Source organism: Gorilla gorilla, chromosome 5 (assembly GCF_029281585.2).
Source record: "Gorilla gorilla gorilla isolate KB3781 chromosome 5, NHGRI_mGorGor1-v2.1_pri, whole genome shotgun sequence".
Classification (NCBI taxonomy): Eukaryota; Metazoa; Chordata; class Mammalia; order Primates; family Hominidae; genus Gorilla; species Gorilla gorilla.
Window position 1 is genome coordinate 28,298,750 of NC_073229.2, and position 20,300 is coordinate 28,319,049.

The 20,300-nt window shown below is 41.9% G+C and overlaps 1 protein-coding gene and 1 long non-coding RNA gene across 5 annotated transcripts in view; one reads left to right on the top strand and one right to left on the bottom strand.

Moving 5' to 3' along the window:
* The window catches only part of LOC129534405 (uncharacterized), a 25,316-nt gene extending 13,295 nt beyond the window's left edge, over positions 1 to 12,021 (top strand). For 2 of the 3 annotated variants that reach the window (XR_010134178.1, XR_008681002.1), the window contains exons 3-4: positions 9,851 to 11,683; positions 11,779 to 12,021. This is a non-coding gene — a long non-coding RNA (uncharacterized lncRNA). The remainder of the gene's footprint in view (positions 1 to 9,850; positions 11,684 to 11,778) is intronic. The other variant, XR_010134179.1, reaches the window with a different exon arrangement.
* C5H6orf52 (chromosome 5 C6orf52 homolog) overlaps positions 1 to 20,299 on the bottom strand; it is a 23,171-nt gene extending 2,872 nt beyond the window's left edge. The window contains exons 1-4 of one of the 2 annotated variants that reach the window (XM_055391308.2): positions 20,177 to 20,299; positions 13,181 to 13,262; positions 12,668 to 12,866; positions 8,891 to 8,936 (exon numbers count right to left, since the gene is read on the bottom strand). In XM_055391308.2, coding sequence (XP_055247283.1) covers positions 8,891 to 8,936; positions 12,668 to 12,866; positions 13,181 to 13,251 — 316 coding nt within the window. In that variant the 5' untranslated portion in view covers positions 13,252 to 13,262; positions 20,177 to 20,299. Of the gene's footprint in view, positions 1 to 8,890; positions 8,937 to 12,667; positions 12,867 to 13,180; positions 13,263 to 20,176 lie in introns of those variants that run through there. The other variant, XM_063707321.1, reaches the window with a different exon arrangement.
* Position 20,300: the final 1 nt, after the last annotated feature.

Consider the following 20,300-nt stretch of genomic DNA (forward strand, 5'->3'; position numbering starts at 1 on the left):
TATGAATTTGGCGAGGGGGAGGAACACAAATTCAGTCCATAACAGATATTAGGTTAAGTAAGAAACATTAATTTCACCTATCTCTTGAGTTGGTTCTTTAATTTGGTTACTAAAAAATTTAAAATTACCCACATGGATGGCTTTGTGTTTCACATTGTCTATTTTTAAATTTCTATATGTTTCAAACTGACAGAGAAAACTGTATGTATTTATCATGTACAACATAGTGTTTTAAGTATATATTCATTGTGGAATGATCAAAGGATCAAATAACTACCTCACATAGTTATCATTTTTCATTTTTGTGGTGGAAACACTGAATATCCACTAAGTATTTTTCTTTATTTTTCCTTTTTTTTTTTTTTTTAAAGACTAGTCAAATGCAGCAGTAAGAAGCAAGGAAAGAGTAGAACAAAAAGTTCAATCCATAACTGACTGAACAACCAATTGCGATAACTCACTACCTTCGAATTAGCCTGTATTTCTTCATTAACTATAGTCACCATGCTATACAATAAATCTTTTTTTTTTTTTTTTTTTTTTTGAGACGGAGTTTTGCTCTTGTTGCCCAGGCTGGAGTGCAATGGTGTGATCTCAGCTCACTGCAACCTCCACCTCCTGGGTTCAAGTGGATTCCCCTGCCTCAGCCTCCCAAGTAGCTGAGATTACAGGCGCACACCACCACACCCGGCTAATTTTTTGTATCTTTAATGGAGATGAGGTTTCACCATGTTGGTCAGGCTGGTCTCAAACTCTTGACCTCGTGATCCACCCACCTCGGCCTCCCAAAGTGCTGGGATTACAGGTGTGAGCCACTGCGCCCAGCCTACAATAAATCTCTTGAACGGTATTCCTCCTAGCTAACTGAAATTCTATCTTTTGACCAACATCTCCCTATCACTCTCTCCCTGCAACTACCCCAGCCTCTAGTAACCACCATTCTATGCTCTACTGCTATGAAATAAGCTTTTTAAGATTCCACATGAGTGAGATCATATGGCATTTGTTCTTCTGTGCCTGGTTTATTTCACTTGACATAATGTTCTCCATGTTCATCCATGTTGCCACAAATGACAAGATTTCATCCTTTTTACAGTTGAATACTATTCTATTGTGTATATACGCATTTTCTTTATCCATTCATCCACTTATGGGCATTTAGTTTGATTCTGTATCTTGGCTATTGTGAATAGTGCTGCAATAGACACGGAGGTACAGATGTCTCTTTGACATACTGATTTCATTTCCTTTGGATATATGCCCAATAGTGGGATTGCTGGATCATATAGTAGTTCTACTGTTAATATTTTGAGGAAACGCCATACTTTTTATAACTGCTGTACCAATTTACATTCCCACCAACAGTATGCAAGGGCTCTTTTCTCCACATCCTACCCAACATTTGTTATCTTTCGTCTTTTTGATAACAGCCATTCTATCAGGAGTGAGACGATATCTCACTACTGTGGTTTTAATTTACAGTTCTCTGATGATTAGTGAAGTTGAACATTTTCTCATGCATCTATTGGTCATTTGTACATCATCTCTTGAGAAATGTCTTAAAAAATGGCCGGGCACGGTGGCTCACGCCTGTAATCCCAGCACTTTGGGAGGCCAAGGTGGGTGGATCACCTCAGGTCAGGAGTTCGAGACCAGTCTGGCCAACATGGTGAAACCCCGTCTCTACTAAAAATACAAAAAATAGCTGGGCGTGGTGGCGAGTGCCTGTAATCCCAGCTACTCAGGAGTCTGAGACTGGGTTCGTTTGAACGGGGGAGGCGGAGGCTGCAGTGAGCCGAGATCACGCCACTGCATTCCAGCCTAGACAACAGAGTGAGACTCACTCTCAAAAAAACAAAACAAAACAAAAAACTTATCCATGTAACCAAAAACCATCTGTACCCCCAAAAACTATTGAAATAAAAGGTTTTTTAAATGTGCAAAAGACCTGAATAATAAGGTTATTTTCTTGCTAATGAGTCATTTGATTTCCTTATATATTTAGGATATTAACCCCTTATTGATATAGGAGTTAAAAAGAAATTATTTAGGGTAAGAAAGTCCTCGGTAAGGTTTTGCTTTTCATGAACAGCTGCCCCAAATCATTTTCTTTTCTAACAAACAGCAACCTGTAACACTGAACTGCAGACATAGACAAGCAAGCTAGAAGCTTGCACATGCAAATGCCAGCAGTTGTGCCAATAGGAAAAAGCTACCTAGGGAATAGGCATGTTCAAAATGGCGGCTCCATCTTCTCTTTGCCAGCCACTTGTGCAGCAAGGAGCAGACAAGATGGCGGACAAGTGGAAAGTCTATTTGCCTAATAAGATCAGGGCAGGGCAACCAGCCTTCGCCTGGCATCATGTAGACGTCACACCTGGTCCAGCCAATCTGGGCCCTACATAAATCAGACACTGCCTCCTCAAGCCTGCCTGTAAAATTGCCTGCTGTCTGCTACAGGCCTACTTTTCCCTTTCGGAGGCCTGTTTCCTGTCACACAGAGCTGCTCTCCTCTCTCCTTTCTTCTACCTATTAAGCCTTGCACTCCTTAACCCATCCACATGTGTCCATGTCCTTATTCCTCCTGGTGCAAGACGACGAACCCTGGGTATTTACCCCAGAAGATGCCTCTTCATAATCACTTGCATAGCGTGCAAATATTTTCTCCCACTCCGTTGTCTCTCTTCACTCTGTTACTGTTTCCTTTGCTGTACAGAAGCTTTTTAGTTCACTGTGATACTATTTTTCTATTTTTGCCTTTGCTGCCTGTCCTTTTGAGGTTATATCCAAAAAAATCATTGCCCAGACCAATGCCGTGGAGCTTTTCCCTTATGTTTTCTTCTAGTAGTTTCACAGTTTTGGGTCTTACATTTAAGTCTTGAGTCTATTTTGAGTTGTTTTTGTATACAGTGAGAGATAACAGTCTAATTTCATTCTTTTGCATGTGGACATTGTTTTCTGAGCACCATTTATTGAAGAGACTGCCTTTTCCCCATTGTGTGTTCTTGGCACCTTTGCTGAAAATCAGTGGGCTATAAATGTGTGGATTTATTTCTGGGCTCTCTATTCTGTTCCATTGGTTTATGTGTCTGTTATTATGCCAGTATCATGCTGCTTTGGTTACCACAACTTTGTAGTACAAAGTCAGATAGTGTGATGCCTTCACCCTTTTTTTTTTTTTTTTTGGCTCAGATTGCTTTGGCTATTTAGGTTTTTTTGTGATTCCATACAAATTATAGTATCATTTTTTTCTCTTTTTTTTCCCAAGACAGGGTCTCACTTTGTCACCCAGGCTGGAGTGCAGTGGCGCCACCTTGGCTCACTCTAACCTCCGCCTCCCGGGTTCCAGCAATTCTCCCACCTCAGCCTCCCGAGTAGCTGGGACTACAGGCACACATGCCACTATGCCTGGCTAATTTTTGTATTGTTAGTAGAGACGGGGTTTCACCATGTTGACCAGGCTGCTCTTGAACTCCTGACCTCATGTGATCCTCCCACCTGAGCCTCCCAATGTGCCAGGATTACAGGCATGAGACACTGTGCACTCGGTCATTTTTTTCTATTTCTATGAAGAATGCCATTGGTATTTTGATAGAGAGTACATTGAATCTGGCAGGGCATAGTGGCTCATGCCTGTAATCCCAGAACTTTGGGAGGCCAAAGCAGGTGGATCACCTGAGGTCAGGAGTTCAAGACCAGCCTGGCCAACATGGAGAAGCCCCGGCTCTACTAAAAATACAAAAATTAGCTGGGTGTGGTAATTCCAATCCTACTGTAATTCCAATCCTACTTGGGAGGCTGAGGCAGGAGAATTGCTTGAACCCTGGAGGAGGCGGTTGCAGTGAGCTGAGCTCAAACACCACTGCCCTCCAGCCTGGGCAACAGAGTGAGACTGTCTTAAAAAAAAAAAAAAGAGAGAGAGAGATTGCATTGATTCTGTAGATCACTTTGGGTAGTATGAACATTTTAATAATATTCATTCTTTTAATCCATGAGCATGAGGTATCTTTTGTGTCTTCAGTTTCTTCCATCAACACTTTATAGTGTTCAATATAGACATCTTTCAACTCAGTTAAATTTACTCTTAAGTTTTTTTTACAGCTATTGTACATGGGATTATTTTCTTGTTATCTTTTTCAAATAGTATTAGTGTATAGAAACAATTTTGTGTAGTAAAGTTACAGGATACAAAATTAATAAGTTTATTAGACCTAACAGTTTTTTGGCAGAGTCTGTAGGGTTTTCTCTACAGGCATACCTCAGAGATATTGCAGGTTTAGTTCCTAACCACTGCAATAAAATGAATATTGCAATGAAGCAAGTCACATGAATTTTTTGTTTCCCAGTGCATATAAAAGTTGTTTACATTGGCTGGGCATGGTGGCTTATGCCTGTAATCCCAGTACTTTGGGAGGCCATGGCTGGAGAATCACTTGAGCTCAGGAGTTCGACACCAGCCTGGGCAACATAGTAAGACCTTGTCTCTATTTTTAAAAAAAATTTTTTGAAAGAACAAATTTGGCCAGGCACAGTGGCTCACGCCTGTAATCCCCGCACTTTGGGAGGCTGAGGCAGGCAGATCATGAGGTCAGGAGATCGAGACCATCCTGGCCGACATGGTGAAGCCCCACCTCTACTAAAATACAAAAAATTAGCCAGGTGTGGTGGTGCATGCCTATAGTCCCAGCTACTTGGGAGGCTGAGGCAGGGGAATCACTTGAACCCAGGAGGTGGAGATTGCAGTGAGCCGAGATCGCACCACTGCACTCCAGCCTGGCAACAGAGTGAGACTCCATCTCAAAAAAAATAAAAGAAAAGAACAAATTTGTTTACAATGTAAATACCTTAAGAAATAGTTTATTGCGTCTGGGCACGGTGGCTTACGTCTGCAATCCCAGCACTTTGGGAGGCTGACGTGGGTGGATCACCTGAGGCCAGGAGTTCGAGACCAGCCTGGCCAACATGGCAAAACCCCATCTCTACTAAAAATACAAAAGTTAGCCGGGCGTAGTGGCAGGTGCCTCTAGTCCCAGCTACTCAAGAGGCTGAGGCAGAAGAATCGCTTGAACCTGGAGACGGAGGTTGCAGTGAGCCGAGATCACGCCACTTTACTCCAGCCTGGGTGACAAAGCAAGACTGTCTCCAAAAAAAAAAAAAAGAAAAAGAAAAAAAATAGCTCATTGCTAAACAGTGCTAACAAGTAAGCACATACTGTTGCGAAAATGGCACAGATACACTTGCTCAATGCAGGGCTGCCATAAACTTCTAACTTGTAAAAAAAAAAAAAAAAACCATAGTCTCCGTGGAACATAATAAAGTGAAGTGCAATAAAATGAGGTATGCCTGTATATCACATCATGTCATCTTCAAAAGTTCTTTTCCAACCTAGGAACCTTTAGTTTCTCCCTCTTGCCTAACTGCTCTGGCTAGACTTCTAATATTGTGTTGAATAGAAGTAGTGAAAGTGGGCATCCTTATCTGGTTTCAGATCTTAGAGGAAAAGCTTTCAGCTTTTCCCCATTCAGTGCAATATTAGCTGTGAGTTTGTTATATGGCCTCTATTGTATTGAGGTACACTCCTTTTATACCTAATTTCTTGAAAGTTTTTATCATGAAGAGAGAACTGAATTTTGTCAAATGATTTTTCTGCATCTACTGAAATGATTGCCAAGCGCAGTTGCTCATGCCCGTAATCCCAGAACTCTGGGAGGCTGAGGCAGGCAGATCACCTGAGCTCAGGAGTTCAAGACCAGCTTGGGCAACATGGCAAAACCCCATCTCTACCAAAAATACAAAAAATTAGCTGGGCATGGTGTCATGCACCTGTGGTCCTAGCTACTTGGGAGGCTGAGATGGGAGGATTGCTTGAGCCCAGGATGCAGAGGTTGCAGCCGAGATCACGCCACTGCACTCCAACCTGGGTGACAGAGTGAGACCCTATCTCCAGGAAAAAAAAAAAAAAAAAGAAAAAGAATGTTTTTTGTCCTTCATTCTGTTGATGGGATAATGGGATGTATCATGTTTATTAATTTGTGTATATTAAACTATCCTTGCATCCCTGGGATGAATACCACTTGTTCATGACAGATGATTTTGTTATTGTGCTGTTGAATTCAGTTTGCTAGTATTTTGTTGGGGACCTTTGCATCTATGTTCATCAGGAATATTGGCTGTAGTTTTTTCTTGTTGTGTCCTTTTCTGGTTGTGATATCAGAGTAATGCTGGCTTCATAAAATAAGTTTCAAAGTATTTCGTCTTCGATTTTTTGGAGTGTTTAAGACATGGCATTAGTTCTTCTTTAAATATCTGGGGGCTGGGCATGGTGACTCATGCCTGTAATTCCAGCCCTTGGGGAGGCAGAGCTGGGAGGATCGCTTGAGCCTAAGAGTTTGAGACCAACCTGAGCAACAAAGTGAGACTCCACCTCTACAAAAAATAAAATAAAATGAAAAATAAATGTTTGGTGGAATTAAACAGGCCATCAGGACCTGGGCTTTTCTTTGATGGGAGACTTTTTTTTGAGACAGGGTCTCACCCTGTCACCCAGGCTGACATGCAGTGGCACATTCATAGCTCACTTAAGCTTCAGTCTTCTGGGCACAAGCAATCATCCTATCTCAGCCTCTCAAATATTTGGGACTATAGGTACATGCTACCATACCCAGTTATTTTTTAAATTTTTTGTAGAGACAAGATCTCACTGTATTGCCAAGTCTGGTCTCAAGCCCCTGGGCTCAAATGATCCTCCCCTATCAGCCTCCCGAAGTGCTTGGGATTATAGGCATTATCCACCAGGCCTGGCCTGATGGGAGACTTCTTATTACTGTTTCAATTACTTATTATTGGTCTGTTCAGGTTTTCTATTTCTTCATAATTTAATCTTGGTAGGTGGTAGATTGTATGTGTCCAGGAATTTACTCATTTCTTCTATGTTATCCAATTTATTGATGTATAATTGTTCATAATTGTCTTTTATGTTCCTTTGTATTTCTGTGATATCAGTTGTAATGTCTCCTTTTTCATCTGATTTTGAGTTTCTTTTGTTCTTAAAGGTTTGTTGACTATCTTTTAAAGAAACCAACCCTTCATTTTGTTGATCTTTTGTATTGTTTTTCTAGTTTCTATTTATTTTTGCTATAGTCTTTATTATTTCTTTTCTTCTACTAATTTTGGGTTTACTTTGTTCTTGTTCTTCTAGCTCCTTGAGGTGCAATTGCATTACATTTCTACTGACCAGTACTGTGCCAGATTGATGACCAGCCAATACTTGAGTGTTTATGATACGGCAGCAGCTGTTTAACCACCTAAAAGTACTTTACACCTAGCATACCCACACTTCCTATAAGGAAGGTATCAATGTCCCCACTTTACAGAAACTGAAGCAGACACCCTAGAGATTAATTTGTCTGGAATTACAGAGCTAGTAGGTAGAATCTGAACCCCGTGGCAATCTGTATCCAAAAAGCAGACTTTTACCTCTATTATTTTGATAGAGGCACGGGACAGCCAAATGCCTAGGCAAATAGGGTAAGGTCCCTGGAGAATCTCCAACCTGCCCAAGTCATTGTGCACAGGGGGCTTGGCTAAACATGCCCACGGTGAAAAATTCCATCTTTTAACACATGTGCAGTAAGGGAAATAAATCAATGTGGAGTGGCTCAGACTAAGGGCCCACGTGCACACTGGAAGAATGAGGAGGAGTCACCAGGAATTCACACCTTATGCAGGGGAGGAGCCTGGCCTTTTCAACTCGTATGTGATGGCCTGGTATTCAATTTGTGAGGTGGAAACCTGTGTTTGGGATCCCTCTTTTTGTTAAGAGCTTTCCTTTCACTTAATAAATTCCATCCTCCTCACCCTTCAATGTGTCCACATGCCTAATTTTTCCTGGTTGTGAGACAAGGACCCAGATTTAGCTGAACTAAGGAGCAAGAAATCCTGCATCAATTTTAATAAATTGCATAACTGATAAAAGGCAGGAAGAAAGACTCACACTTAACCTGAAAGAAATCCCAGAAAGTTGAAATAAGCACCCTTTACTCATGTTTAAATCAAAGTACTAAAAACTACAACTGCTCAACAGCATATAAAGATTTCTTTTCAACACCAATTTGATTTAATTTAAACACTGAGTACCTACTGACATGTGAACTCTGAATTAGTAACAGGAGCTACAAAGACTGATAACAACATGCTCCCTTCTTTGATAAAGTCATAAAGGCAGTGGGTGGGTTTGTCTGGTAGGGGCAGGGGTTTGGGCAAGAGAGAGATTAGACAAACATGTGATAAGACAGACATGTGATAAGAAAAAGGCAATAGTGTTCTCTGCATTTCTCCTCTATTTTTCTTTCCCATTACTTAAAATAAAAGAAGCAAAACATTTTTTCCCCTTCCTCAAATAAGACACATTCAGAGTGTTTGTCTCTAGGCAGGCAAACTTTGTTCTTTCCAAAACAAATTGAGAAGTACAGGAAGCACCACCAGACTGACACTACAGTGCTGCTGTGTCAGGTACCCCAGGATCCAATAACCCTGAGGCCACAGCAATCACCTCATGCTCTTCCCCCTTGAAAAAGAGAATTAAAGCATAATTCTCCTCAAAGTCTAAACTTACAGAGGAAATGGAGCTTAAGAACAATGTATTGTCTTCTAACTGTTTGGGAATGTACCCCTTTCTCAGTCCTTCAGAAAGGCCCAAAGAGGTGGCTTAGCTAAAGTTGTTCCCATAGAACCAGTTTCTAAAAACAGGAGAAATTACTGAAGCATATGGCTTAGGCAACCTACATTGGAATTTTCCAATAGAACCTTCCAGTTTCTAGCAAGCTGAGTGAATGAGAAACCAGGAAATGGGGTTTTGTTTCCAACCACTTCAGCACAAGGTTTATGTTACCTTCTAGTGGGTCTTCATCTTGGTTTTCAGCTAGAGGTGTGGTTTCCTGCAACAAAAAATTATCTCATGAGAAAATAATTTTACTTAAAGGTTTAATATCAATACATACTTTATTGGGAAAAACTCTAGCTCTCAAAAAAACTACCTAAAATAAAAATAATATTGACAATTAATCTCTTTAAATCAACTTTTGAATTTGATGAAAAGAATCTTTAGGTGGCATAGTACAATTATGAAAGAAGTAAACTGAATCACAGAAGAACTGTCACAAAGAGGAACAAGCCTAATGAGGGCCCCTGGCCCCTGGATTTTCTGGGACCTAACTAGCATCCTAGAGCCTGAGCTAGGAACCAGACACCAGCGACCCTGGTAACCAGGCTCCTTATTTCTTGTACTACATGCCTGACTCTACCTAGAGTTCTGCTCCTCCTTCCAGAAGACAATCTGTTAAGTCTCCATGAGCACGTTTTTCTCATGGCCTTCTAATCACATCCTCAAACCCGTGACTCAGCTAAGAACCAGGATATTAGGTGCTCAAGAAAATGCAGAGGCTACAGCAAAGCAAACCAATCATATCCTTACATAATGAGAGAAGTAAACTGCAGAGGTACTCCCAAAGTAAATCTTGGTTGGTTAACCCAGACCCTGTTGGCTCTACTGGGGCAGCATACGTTTTTATGATTCTTCTATGTAGACCTGTTGGGAACCTGTCTTTTTAAGTATGGCCAGCTATTCCAAGGAATCACTATCAAGAAAGGGCTGATGTAGCTCCTGGCACTTAATTAAGCTTCCCTTGCTTATAAGAATGAGAAGATACTGAGAGCCAAAGATCTACTATCTTTTCTTTTCAGTCTATCTGAAAGTATGCCTCCCCTTCACTCTGAAATATACTGAGGTTTGGAAAATAGGTTATATAGTTACCATAAATTTCAAAAGACAATCTGTCTTTTTTCTATTTAGATATGGCTAAGACCGCAGGCATGGTGGCATGCAGCCGGTAGTCTCAGCTACTTGGAAGGCTGGAGCAGGAGGACCACTTGAACCCAGGAGATCAAGACTGCAGTGAGTTATGATGGCACCACTGCACTCCAGCCTGGGCAAAAAAGCAAGACATCATCTCTAAAAGCTAATTATATAAAAAGAAAAGAAAGAAATGGCAAAGACACCCAGAAGCCACACTTCCATAAGTTCCTTTCCCATAATACAAGACTTGAGTAACCTCACATTTCCTCCTTTCAGTGTGTGTTCTGGTAAATGTGGATGCTAAATAACCAGGATGAGGGAAGCAGGAAGTATCTGGAGACAGAGCATTCTCTCTGGTCTGAGGGCCACCTGTGCTGTGTATGCAGCTGGCTGCCTTTAAAGAAAAGCACATTTATAAAAGGCTTTCCTCAGCTAGAGATAGTCTGGGAAGGTGTGCTGATGGACCACAAAGACCCGAGAATCATTTTGGAGACACCCACCTCCACAATGTCAAAATGTAAAGGAGAGGGCTGGAGAGGAGGTAACCCTTTAACTTGGGGAGATAAAGGTTATGGACAGAGGCACAGCACATTGGGGGAAGCAGGGAATAACTAGGACATCTTAGCAAGGACACGCATTATTGGAGAAGACCAAAATGGGGATGTGTGAGTAAAAGAGCGCCACCACAGAGGCTTATCATCTTTAATTTCACTCAGCAGCTTCCCAACAGGGAACACCCAGCAGGATGGCAGGCAGATGGCACAGGGGGTCACTACAGCCACAAAGAATAACATATTTATATAATTCTCGTATGAAAAATGCATGTTATAGTAATAATTCGGCTAGAGAGTGAGATAAAAATCCCAGACAGTGCCAACAAAAATGGACAGAGGAATGGAGAGAAGGGGTAGCCAGGTGAGAAAAAAAGATGTTCATTTCTTAATTTTCTCAAGAGTGATGAAAAAAATCAAGAAATACTTTTGTTTCTGAAGTTGATAATATACTAATTCCTATACTTCTCTATTTAAAGATATAAGGGTAACCACCAAAAGACAGACCGTCTCCCAAAAAAGAGCAAAAAGAGAAGGGGCAAAAGAAAAAAAAAAAAAAAAGAGTGCCAAAACCACAGGCAATGTAGTGAAAGATTTTTTTTTTAAGTGCTGCAATATCAAACATCTGTTAAAAGGGAAAAACCCAAATTGGGCCAAAAGGGGGAAAAAAATGACAAGAAATCTAACAAGATATTTTATATAAGAGGCATACCTAAAACAGACTTGAGAAAAATTGAAAATGAAAGTTTGGGCAGTGAAATATCATAATGTAAAGCAAATGTAAGTTTTAAAAGCCAAGGGACTAGATATAAAATTCAATTTTCATGTTAAGGTAAAGATCATCACACAAATGGTGTCACTCCGCATATTAGGAGACAAGCTGGGGTGGGGGAAGTCCGTGACATTTAGACTCCAAAGTGTTAATTTCTCTAACATGTGAATATCTTATGCAGTCAAGCAAGAGGGACACAACTCAACAGAAAAATTAGAAAGAGGATATCAAAGTCACAGAACACAGATAGCAATAAACATTTCAAGAGGTATTTGCCCTCAATAATAGATAAATGCCTCCCTGCCCTATTAGATTGGCTAATCATACACAGACAAATGTAGAGTAGCAAGAACACCCACCACAATAACGAAAAGTGTAAATTCATGCAGACTTTAGGTAACTTGCTATTAACATTTTTTAGTGTTATATCCTTTAATCCAGCCCTTCCACATCCAGAATTATATTCTTGGGGAAAAAAGCAACACTCAGACAAATGCTTGAAGATAGGTAAGTTTGTTAAAGCCCTGAAAATATTTAAAATGTCAGATAAGGGATGAGTTAAAAATCGCAATGTATCTAACTGCGCTCGCTCTGTTGCTCAGGCTGGAGTACAATGGCACAATCATGGCTCATTGCAGCCTCAAACTCCCGGACTCAAGTGATCGTCCCGCCTCAGTCTCCCAAGTAGCTGGGACTACACGTGTGAGCCATCTTGCCCAGACCGTAAGTGGACAATTTTTTAAACAAAGGTCTCCTTATGCAGAAGCAAGCAAACAGCAAACCAGTATGTACTACATAGTTCATTCTTGCCCAAATCATCCCCTAACCACCAAAACAGAAAGATGAACCACATTGATTTAGCAAGAGTACAGGAGAAAGATCTAGAAGACATAGATCCACTCCACAGTACTTTCTTCTAAGTGGGAAGGGAATGGGGAAGGAGGAGGGGTGTGTTGGGGGGGATCTTTTCCCTTACTTCAGTACATCTTTGTGTGATTTGAGAAATATGTCACTTTAGTAATTCAAAGTATTAAAATATATTTTTTAAGTGTGTTTATGTCCAACTACTATAAAACAAACCCCAAAACTACCTTTTGTCCTATATTGTGTTAAAGAGTAAAATTTATCGAATTATGATAATCTAAAATTTAGCAGCAAGAATTTAGAAAAAGACTTCATCAGCTTTTTATGTTGTTTCTAGAAGAGAATGGGAAATTATCTGCAAGTGAACACTTCTAGTTTATACACGTCCAAACTCAGCAAATCATATAAATTAAACATGTACGGGGACTTTTTGTGTATTATACCTCAAGAAAGCTATACAAACATTTTTCTTAGGCTATCAGCTTTACTCTCTAGTATTAAAACAGGTAGCAAAAGCCATGGCTGTGGGAATTTGGATGATAGGACACAGATGTGTGAAGATAGGAACGTGATGTTTACTATTATTGGGCACACGAATGACACAAGATTCATTCTAGCAAGGGATACCTTAGGCATAACCAGAGTTCCAGCTGTGTGTTCAGGGGTCTCATGCGCAGAAAAACAGTCCTGTCCATTTCCGTCCACTGCACAGCCATAGCTGTAGCCAGAAAGAAGGTAAGAGCCGTGCTGTCGCGCATACCAGTTGCCATAGCGGTAACTCTGGCTGGGCTGGAACTCCTGCTTCACTCTAATAGCAGAGGGGAGACTACAGGAATGACAATCATCACAACCAACGCAGAATCATCCACAAACCCCCAAACCCTTTCTTCTTTCCAGGAAGTTTGCAGTAAGCTGAACACCTATGTTCAAAGCCATAGTTTGATACCTAATGTAGATGACGGGTTGATGGGTGCAGCAAACCACCATGGCACGTGTATACCTACGTAAAAAACCTGCACGTTCTGCACATGTACCCCAGAACTTTAAAAAAAAAAAGCCGTAGTTTGTAAATTACCAACAGTTATGTAGCAAATAGAACAGTAACAGCTTTCCTTTTCAAAGTAGGAGAAAACCACTCACCTTTGCCAGTAGCAGTAATAGTTATTTTGTTGAGCTATGCGAAAATCTGCAGAACTCTCTGGTTGGGCCATTTACCCAGAAACTTTACAAAAAGAGAGCAGAATCCAGTTTTTATTCCTGCGTCAAAAATCCAGCTTGTGGGCTGAAACCTCTCAATCCTGACAAATAAGTCTCGCAACTACATCTGAGATAATTACATTTAGTGGCAATTCCTGCTAGGCAATTAATTGCTTGACTCTCCTGACAACGGGGCAAAGGTGTGGGTGGGGGAGGGGTGTACTGAGGCACCTGGGGGAACTTCTGCAATCTGTTCCTTGGGCTTCCACTTGCCAGCCTCTCTCTCCCAACTGTCAGGCAGCGGGAGCCAGCAGAACCCCAGGGAGGGACAGAAGGGGTAGGTATGTTGGTTGACAATGAAGGATAGTCTCCACTCCACCCCTTACCATAACAGGTAAAAGAGGAAACTCTAATAACTAAAACCTTAAGACAAATACATTTCTCTCCTCTGTTACCTGCTGAGAATAACTATTGGAACTAGCACCTGCTGGCTTTTTCTTTTTTTAATTCCACGCAGGTTGAAAGCATCATCCAACTACCTGCAAAATTAAGAGGCAGAGAAGAATGCGCTCCCTCGCCCCCTTCCCTCCTCTCCTCCTTTTCTCTTACACTCTACATTAATGAGAGTACAGGATACAATTTTAAAGAAATATTTCTCTGGTTCAGTATTTTTTTTAAAAAAAAAAAAGCATAAGACTTCCCAAACTTTGATGTGCATTCAAATGATCTGGACTTGTTTAAAATGTAGGTTCTCTAACTTGACAGATTTGGAGTGGAGCCTCAGATTCTGCCTTTATTAGCCAGCTCCCACCACTTTAAGTAGCAAGGTTACACTGTGTCAAAATTCAGGATAACTTTTAAGTCCATATGGGGCACTTAGGGTTTGGCCATTTCCCTGCAGCTTGCTAATAACTAAGTTCTTAATGTATTTACTATTTACCTGTAATGTGAAAAATAGCAAACATGATTAATTCAAAACATTTGGATCATTCAATCATTCACCAGTTATTAAGCCATTACTATACTCATCCCTGAGTATCCATGGGAGATTGTTTACAGGATCCCCCTCAGATACCAAAATCCTTGGATGCCCAACTATAAAATGGTGTAGTATTTGCAAAGAACCTACACACACCCTCCCATAAACCTTAAATTCTGTCTGGATTACTTATAATACCTAATACAATGGCTATGTATTACTTCATGTGGGTTCACCAGTAGTATCCAGCATGTGGCAAATTCAAGTTTTACTTTTTGAAACTTTTTGGAGTTTTGGGGTTTTTTGTTTTGTTTTTGAGGTGGAGTCTCCCTCTGTCACCCAGGCTGGAGTACAGTGGCATGATCTTGGCTCACTGCAACCTCCACCTCCCAGGTTCAAGTGATTCTGCTGCCTCAACCTCCCCAGTAGCTGGGATTACAGGCATCTGGCACCACGCCTGGCTAATGTTGGTATTTTTAGTAGAGACAGGGTTTCACCACGTTGCCCAGGCTGGAGGGCAGTGGCATGATCTCGCCTCACTACAACCTGTGCCTTCCAGGTGCAAGTGATTCTCCTGCCTCAGCCTCCCCAGTAGCTGGGATTACAGGTGCCCACCACCACGCCTGGCTAATTTTTAGTAGAGACGGAGTTTCACCATGTTGGCCAGGCTGGTCTCAAACTTCTGACCTCAGGAGATCCGCTCGCCTTAGCCTCCCAAAGTTCTGGGATTACAGGCGTGAGCCACCGTGCCCGGCCTCCTAAGTATTTTCAGTCCATGACTGGTTGCATCCAGGGATGCAGAACCCACAGAGGCTGAGGGCCGATGGTATCCGCAGGCAGGGCAACTGGCATTGGTGATGTACTGGAGTTTATAGAGAGTGGATTTCCTCATGTCTTCAAGGGAGATTTTATTGATTAGCAGCTGTGGCAGACATTGTTAAGTGCCACCCAATATTGGTTTATTTTCTTCCTTAATAACAATTCTGATTTCACTTGGGCTAGCAATAGGCCCAAGCTAAAAGACTACATTTCCTAGCTTCTCCCTTGCAGCAAGATGTGGCCAGGTGGTCAGTCTGGCTAAGAAGATGTAAACAGAACTAGCAGAAGGGGACAGGGGAAAGCTGTGTGGGAAAAGGGTATTTGCTTAGCTGGAAGGGTCTGGTGCTGGGATTACAAATACGACGGCTGGTGTCAGAATAACTCTGCAGCTATCTTGGACTATGAGGTGACATCAGGGAAGGCATCATGCAGAAGAATACTGGGATCCAAGACAGAATGAGTCTAGGTCACCGATGACTAAGGACTCCTTCCACTAGCACTAGACTGGCCTACCGCTGGTTTACTTAATGTCTTGTTTAGACCACTGTTGTTATGTCAGGTAAAACACAATTCCCAACTACTGTAGTTTAGACAGCCAATAAAACATGTCAGTTAAAGATTCTTTTCCTGTAAAATTTTTTTTTACTTCTCTCATTTTAGGACTGACTTTATTTTACACAAAGAAAATCACAATTATGGCTATAACCAGGTAAGCATTGAGGCTGCAGTTGGAAAGCAACGTGGAAGTTGAACATTGAGGAGGTGCTAAGGAGGCTGAGGAAGAGAGAGGTCAATGCAATCATGTTGCAACCACCTAGGAAGATGGCAGCAGCTGTGGAACAGAAGGTTGTAAGCAAGATCCCAGGGTAAAGATGGGCACTTAGGCCTTGGAGATGACAGTGACAAGGGCTCACAAGCGCTGTTTTGCTCACTAAAAGCCCCAAATGCAAACCTTCTGTTTCAACTAGATTACTCCTATGAATCAGGTGAAGCAAATTTCTATTGGGGCACACTACTGGACAGGTTCAGGGCAAGTACAGCATTATCTCCACTTCCCTTCGTGCTGGAAATACAAAGGAGACCAAAACCCCCAGGAATACATTCACGTGCAACCTCCATAGTCCTTGAATTTAACAAGAGTTGCTACCTGTCACATTGAGAAAGAGGAGAATTCAGCAGGAATATGAGACTCTCATGATATTTCTAACAGGGCTGATTTTTCTCTACTGTGTCCTGCTTGTACCCCAGGATATCCACTTTACCACCCTCAACCACCCAAGAAGAAAAACTAGCTTTTACTTTAACAAACCGAAGCTAGGCACTCAACAAATATTTGTTGAATGAATGAATAAATCAGAGCATAGCTCAAGTGCAAAAACCTTTTCAATCAATAATTTAAAAGCAAAGCTACAAAACAATATCCTCTCGTGCTTTAGTGTTTAACGAACTCTCAACATTGGTTGTTTCTTGGCGGCTGCAGATTTCACAAGAATGAGATTAAATGGCTTTTTACATCCTGTATCTGGAAAGAGAATAGAAGGATTTACAGGAAGTTATGCTCAGTTCCAATCCAGTTAAACAGGTATATAATTCTCTTTTGTCTTTCTTCAGACAATGAAAATCCGCAATCTAAGACCTGAAACTACTGCCACAGCCATGCATAAAATGAAATGCTGCTGCTTTCCTCTCTGTTAAAGAAAATGTTCAAGGCCGAGGACACATAAAAAAGAGCAGCATTGCTGGCTCTGTTATTTAGCTGTGTGTTCTTGAAAAAGTCACTTCTCCAGACATATCTCAGCATTTATAACCTAAGACTGAATCACTGCATTTTACCCTTAATGAGGTACGCTTACACTAATCTTTTTGAAACAGTACTTAAATTGTAGCAGGACAAGCCACAGACAAAACCCCTCAGACACCGAGTTTAAGAAAGAAGGGCTTTATTCGGCCGAGATCTTCGGCAAGACTCACGTCTCCAACAACCGAGCTCCCCGAGTAATTCCTGTCCCTTTTAAGGGCTTACAACTCTAAGGAGGTCCGCGTGAGAGGGTCGTGACTGACTGAGGAAGCAGGGGGTACATGACTCGGGGGCTGCATGCACCGGTAATTAGAACGGAACAGAACAGGACAGGGATTTTCACAGTGCTTTTGTATACAATGTCTGTAATCTACAGATAACATAACCGATTAGGTCAGGGGTCGATCTTTACCAGGCCCAGGGTGTGGTGCCGAGCTGTCTGCTTGTGGATTTCATTTCTGCCTTTTAGTTTTTACTTCTTCTTTGGAGGCAGAAATTGGGCATAAGACAATATGAGGGGTGGTCTCCTCCCTTAAAATCCTAATGCTCTCCTCCAAAAATGTATATCCACATATTTGCATATAATTTCATGGGATTCAAAACCCCTGAAATTTATCCAGGAACCCCCAGATTAGTAACACCTGAACTAGATGTTGTCTAAGTCCTCTGAGCTCTATAATTGGTTCCACTGATTTCTAAGTTTTGGGTTTTTTTTTTCTTTTTAAAGTAAAACCACTTTGAGTTATGTTCATGGTGCTTACACCATGGTTTCCATTCTAGAACCAACTATATTCTAAAATTCCTCGTTGGAACAAAAGTTACTTAAGCAAGTAAAAGTGTGACAGTCTGGTAACAGAGTCTAAATAATCACCTTTTTATGGTGATAAGCTAAAATTTATTTTAAAAAATGTATTAAACAAGTATTAATACTTCTCAAACAGCAGTTGAGATGTCCCTGGGGTAAGGAGACAGGGCACCAGGGATCTTCCAGAAGTAACAGAATATACAAAGCATGATTTTGAAAGTTTTAGCGGTTTTTGTGGATGAGGGTGTAACACTTTTGCATTAAAATGAACAGATATGTTGTGGAGTAAAATGCACAAAGGCACATTTTTAAAGATAAAATGTGAAACTTAAAATGTCCTGCTTACTAATATCTTGTCTCACGTCCAGAGGACACTTACTTCACACTCCTCTAATCTTAGTGGTTCTCTGGTGGAAACTTACACATTACAAAAAAAAGTAATCTATTCTAAATCCTAAAATAATTTGACTTTTTGGAACACAATGAAGATAACTAGCACAAAGTAAAGAAAGAATGACTTTTTTTTGAGACAGAGTCTCACTCTTGCCCACGCTGGAGTGCAGTGGCGGGATCTCGGCTCACTGCAATCTCCACCTCCCTAATTCAAGCGATTCTCCCGCCTCACCCTCCCGAGTAGCTGGGACTATAGGCGCCCACCACCACACCCAGCTAATTTTTGTATTTTTAGTAGAGACGGGGTTTCACCATGTTGGCCAGGATGGTCTCGATCTCTTGATCTCGTCAAAGTGCTGGGATTACAGGCATCCGTGAGCCACTGCGTCCGGCCATTTTATTTTTTGAGACAGAGTCCTGACCTCAAGCAATCCGCCTGCCTAGGCCTCGCAAAGTGCTGGGATTACAGGAGTGAGCCACCGCGCCCAGCCAAGAAAGATTTTGGAAGAGTGAATGAATACAAGGATTTCCACTAGACTGAGAATTAGTTTGTCAACAGCATTTCAGTGTCTTGAGAAGTGTTTACATTTGGCGTGGACAAAGCTGGCAGATGACATAGAAAGTAAAAAGTTGCCTCTTCAAAGTTTCCCTTCTTGTTAAAGAATAAATCATAAATGTTAGAAACAATAGTTTCTCTTAAAGACTAACTTACTTCAAGCCTCCTTGCTTTGTGCTAATAACTCTGTTAAGCCCTATTGTATGTAACTGCGGGACATGCTCACAGGCACGTTCCAGCTCACAGCCTATTTAGCAAATTGGGTATCAGTTTAAGATTATAAGGTCCAGCCCCAGCCAACGGATGCAGGACACAGCAGTAAGGACAACCCAAAGGCGTAAGGGACAAATATGTCTGCTTTTCCTTTGTTCAGGTGTGCTCTCACCATTGTTCCATCTGCAGTTGAGCACTCTTTCTGCATAAAGTAAAAATTGCCTTGCTGAGAGATCTTTTGCCTCCATGCTGACTTTTCTTGTGTCACCAATTATCTATTTCTAACAATAACAAGGCCTTTTCTGCACTGCAATGACAACCAAAGCATCCCAAATGAAATCATTTCTGCAAGACCCAAACTAGCCTCTATTAACACGTACTAACAATTCAGAACACCAGAGAAAAGTTATTGGAAACAAAAGGGTCTAAGCGCTGAAGCACTGTATCGCACTTGAAATGGAGGCTGAAGATTTGACAAGGATGGACTATGCATCTTGTTTACCAAATGACCTACTACGGTGTTTATGAGAACTATACGAACCAAGATTTACTCTATTGGGAGCTTGTAGGAAAGCTGTAATGTCTAAGACATACCTGAATCTCTAAACCTTATTAAATAAAACTTTTTTTTTCTTTGAAAGGGGGCCTGGCTCGTCCCCCAGACTGGAATGCAGTGGAGCGATCTCGGCTCACTGCAGCCTCGACCTCCTGGGCTCAAGCAATCCTCCCACCTCAGCCTTCCGAGTTGCTGAGGCCACAGGCGGGCGTCGCCATGCTGGGCTAATTTATAACATTTTTGTAGAGACGGCATCAAAATATGTTGCTCAGGCTCACTTTGTTTTCCCAACTCTCAAATGAAGGCTCTGGCCGGGCGCGGTGGCTCACGCCTGTAATCCCAGCAACTTTGGGAGGTCGAGGCAAGCGGATCACCTGCGGTCGGGAGTTCAAAACCAGCCTAGCCAACATGGAGAAACCCTGTCTCTACTAAAAAAATACAAAATTAGCCAGGCGTGGTGGCGTATGTCTGTAATCCCAGCTACTCGGGAGGCTGAGGCAAGAGAATTGCTTGAACCCGGGAGGCAGAGGTTGCGGTGAGCCGAAATCGCGCCACCGGACTCCAGCCTGGGCAAAAAGAGCGAAACTCCGTCTCAAAAAAAAAATGAAGGCTCACTGCTCCCTCCCCAGGAGGTGCCGCAACCTTGGCCAATACAGCCCCAGAGTTAGACAAGCAGACAGAGAAAGTGTGCAGGGCTGGGGTTCTGGCCCGGGCAGACGGGAACCCGCGGACACATCTAGCACTCCGGGTCCGTCAAGGCAGCGCGAGCGCTGCGCCGCTGGAACAAGTCACCGCGAACCCTAATCTCACCCCTCCTGGCCCTATTAACGACAGAAAGCCTCGTTCCGCTGGTCCCTGAACAAAAACCCCTACCCTACTAGTACACAGCCCACAACAATGGGCGCTGCCGGCGCTACAGCCCCTACGCAACCGGCCGGAAGTCG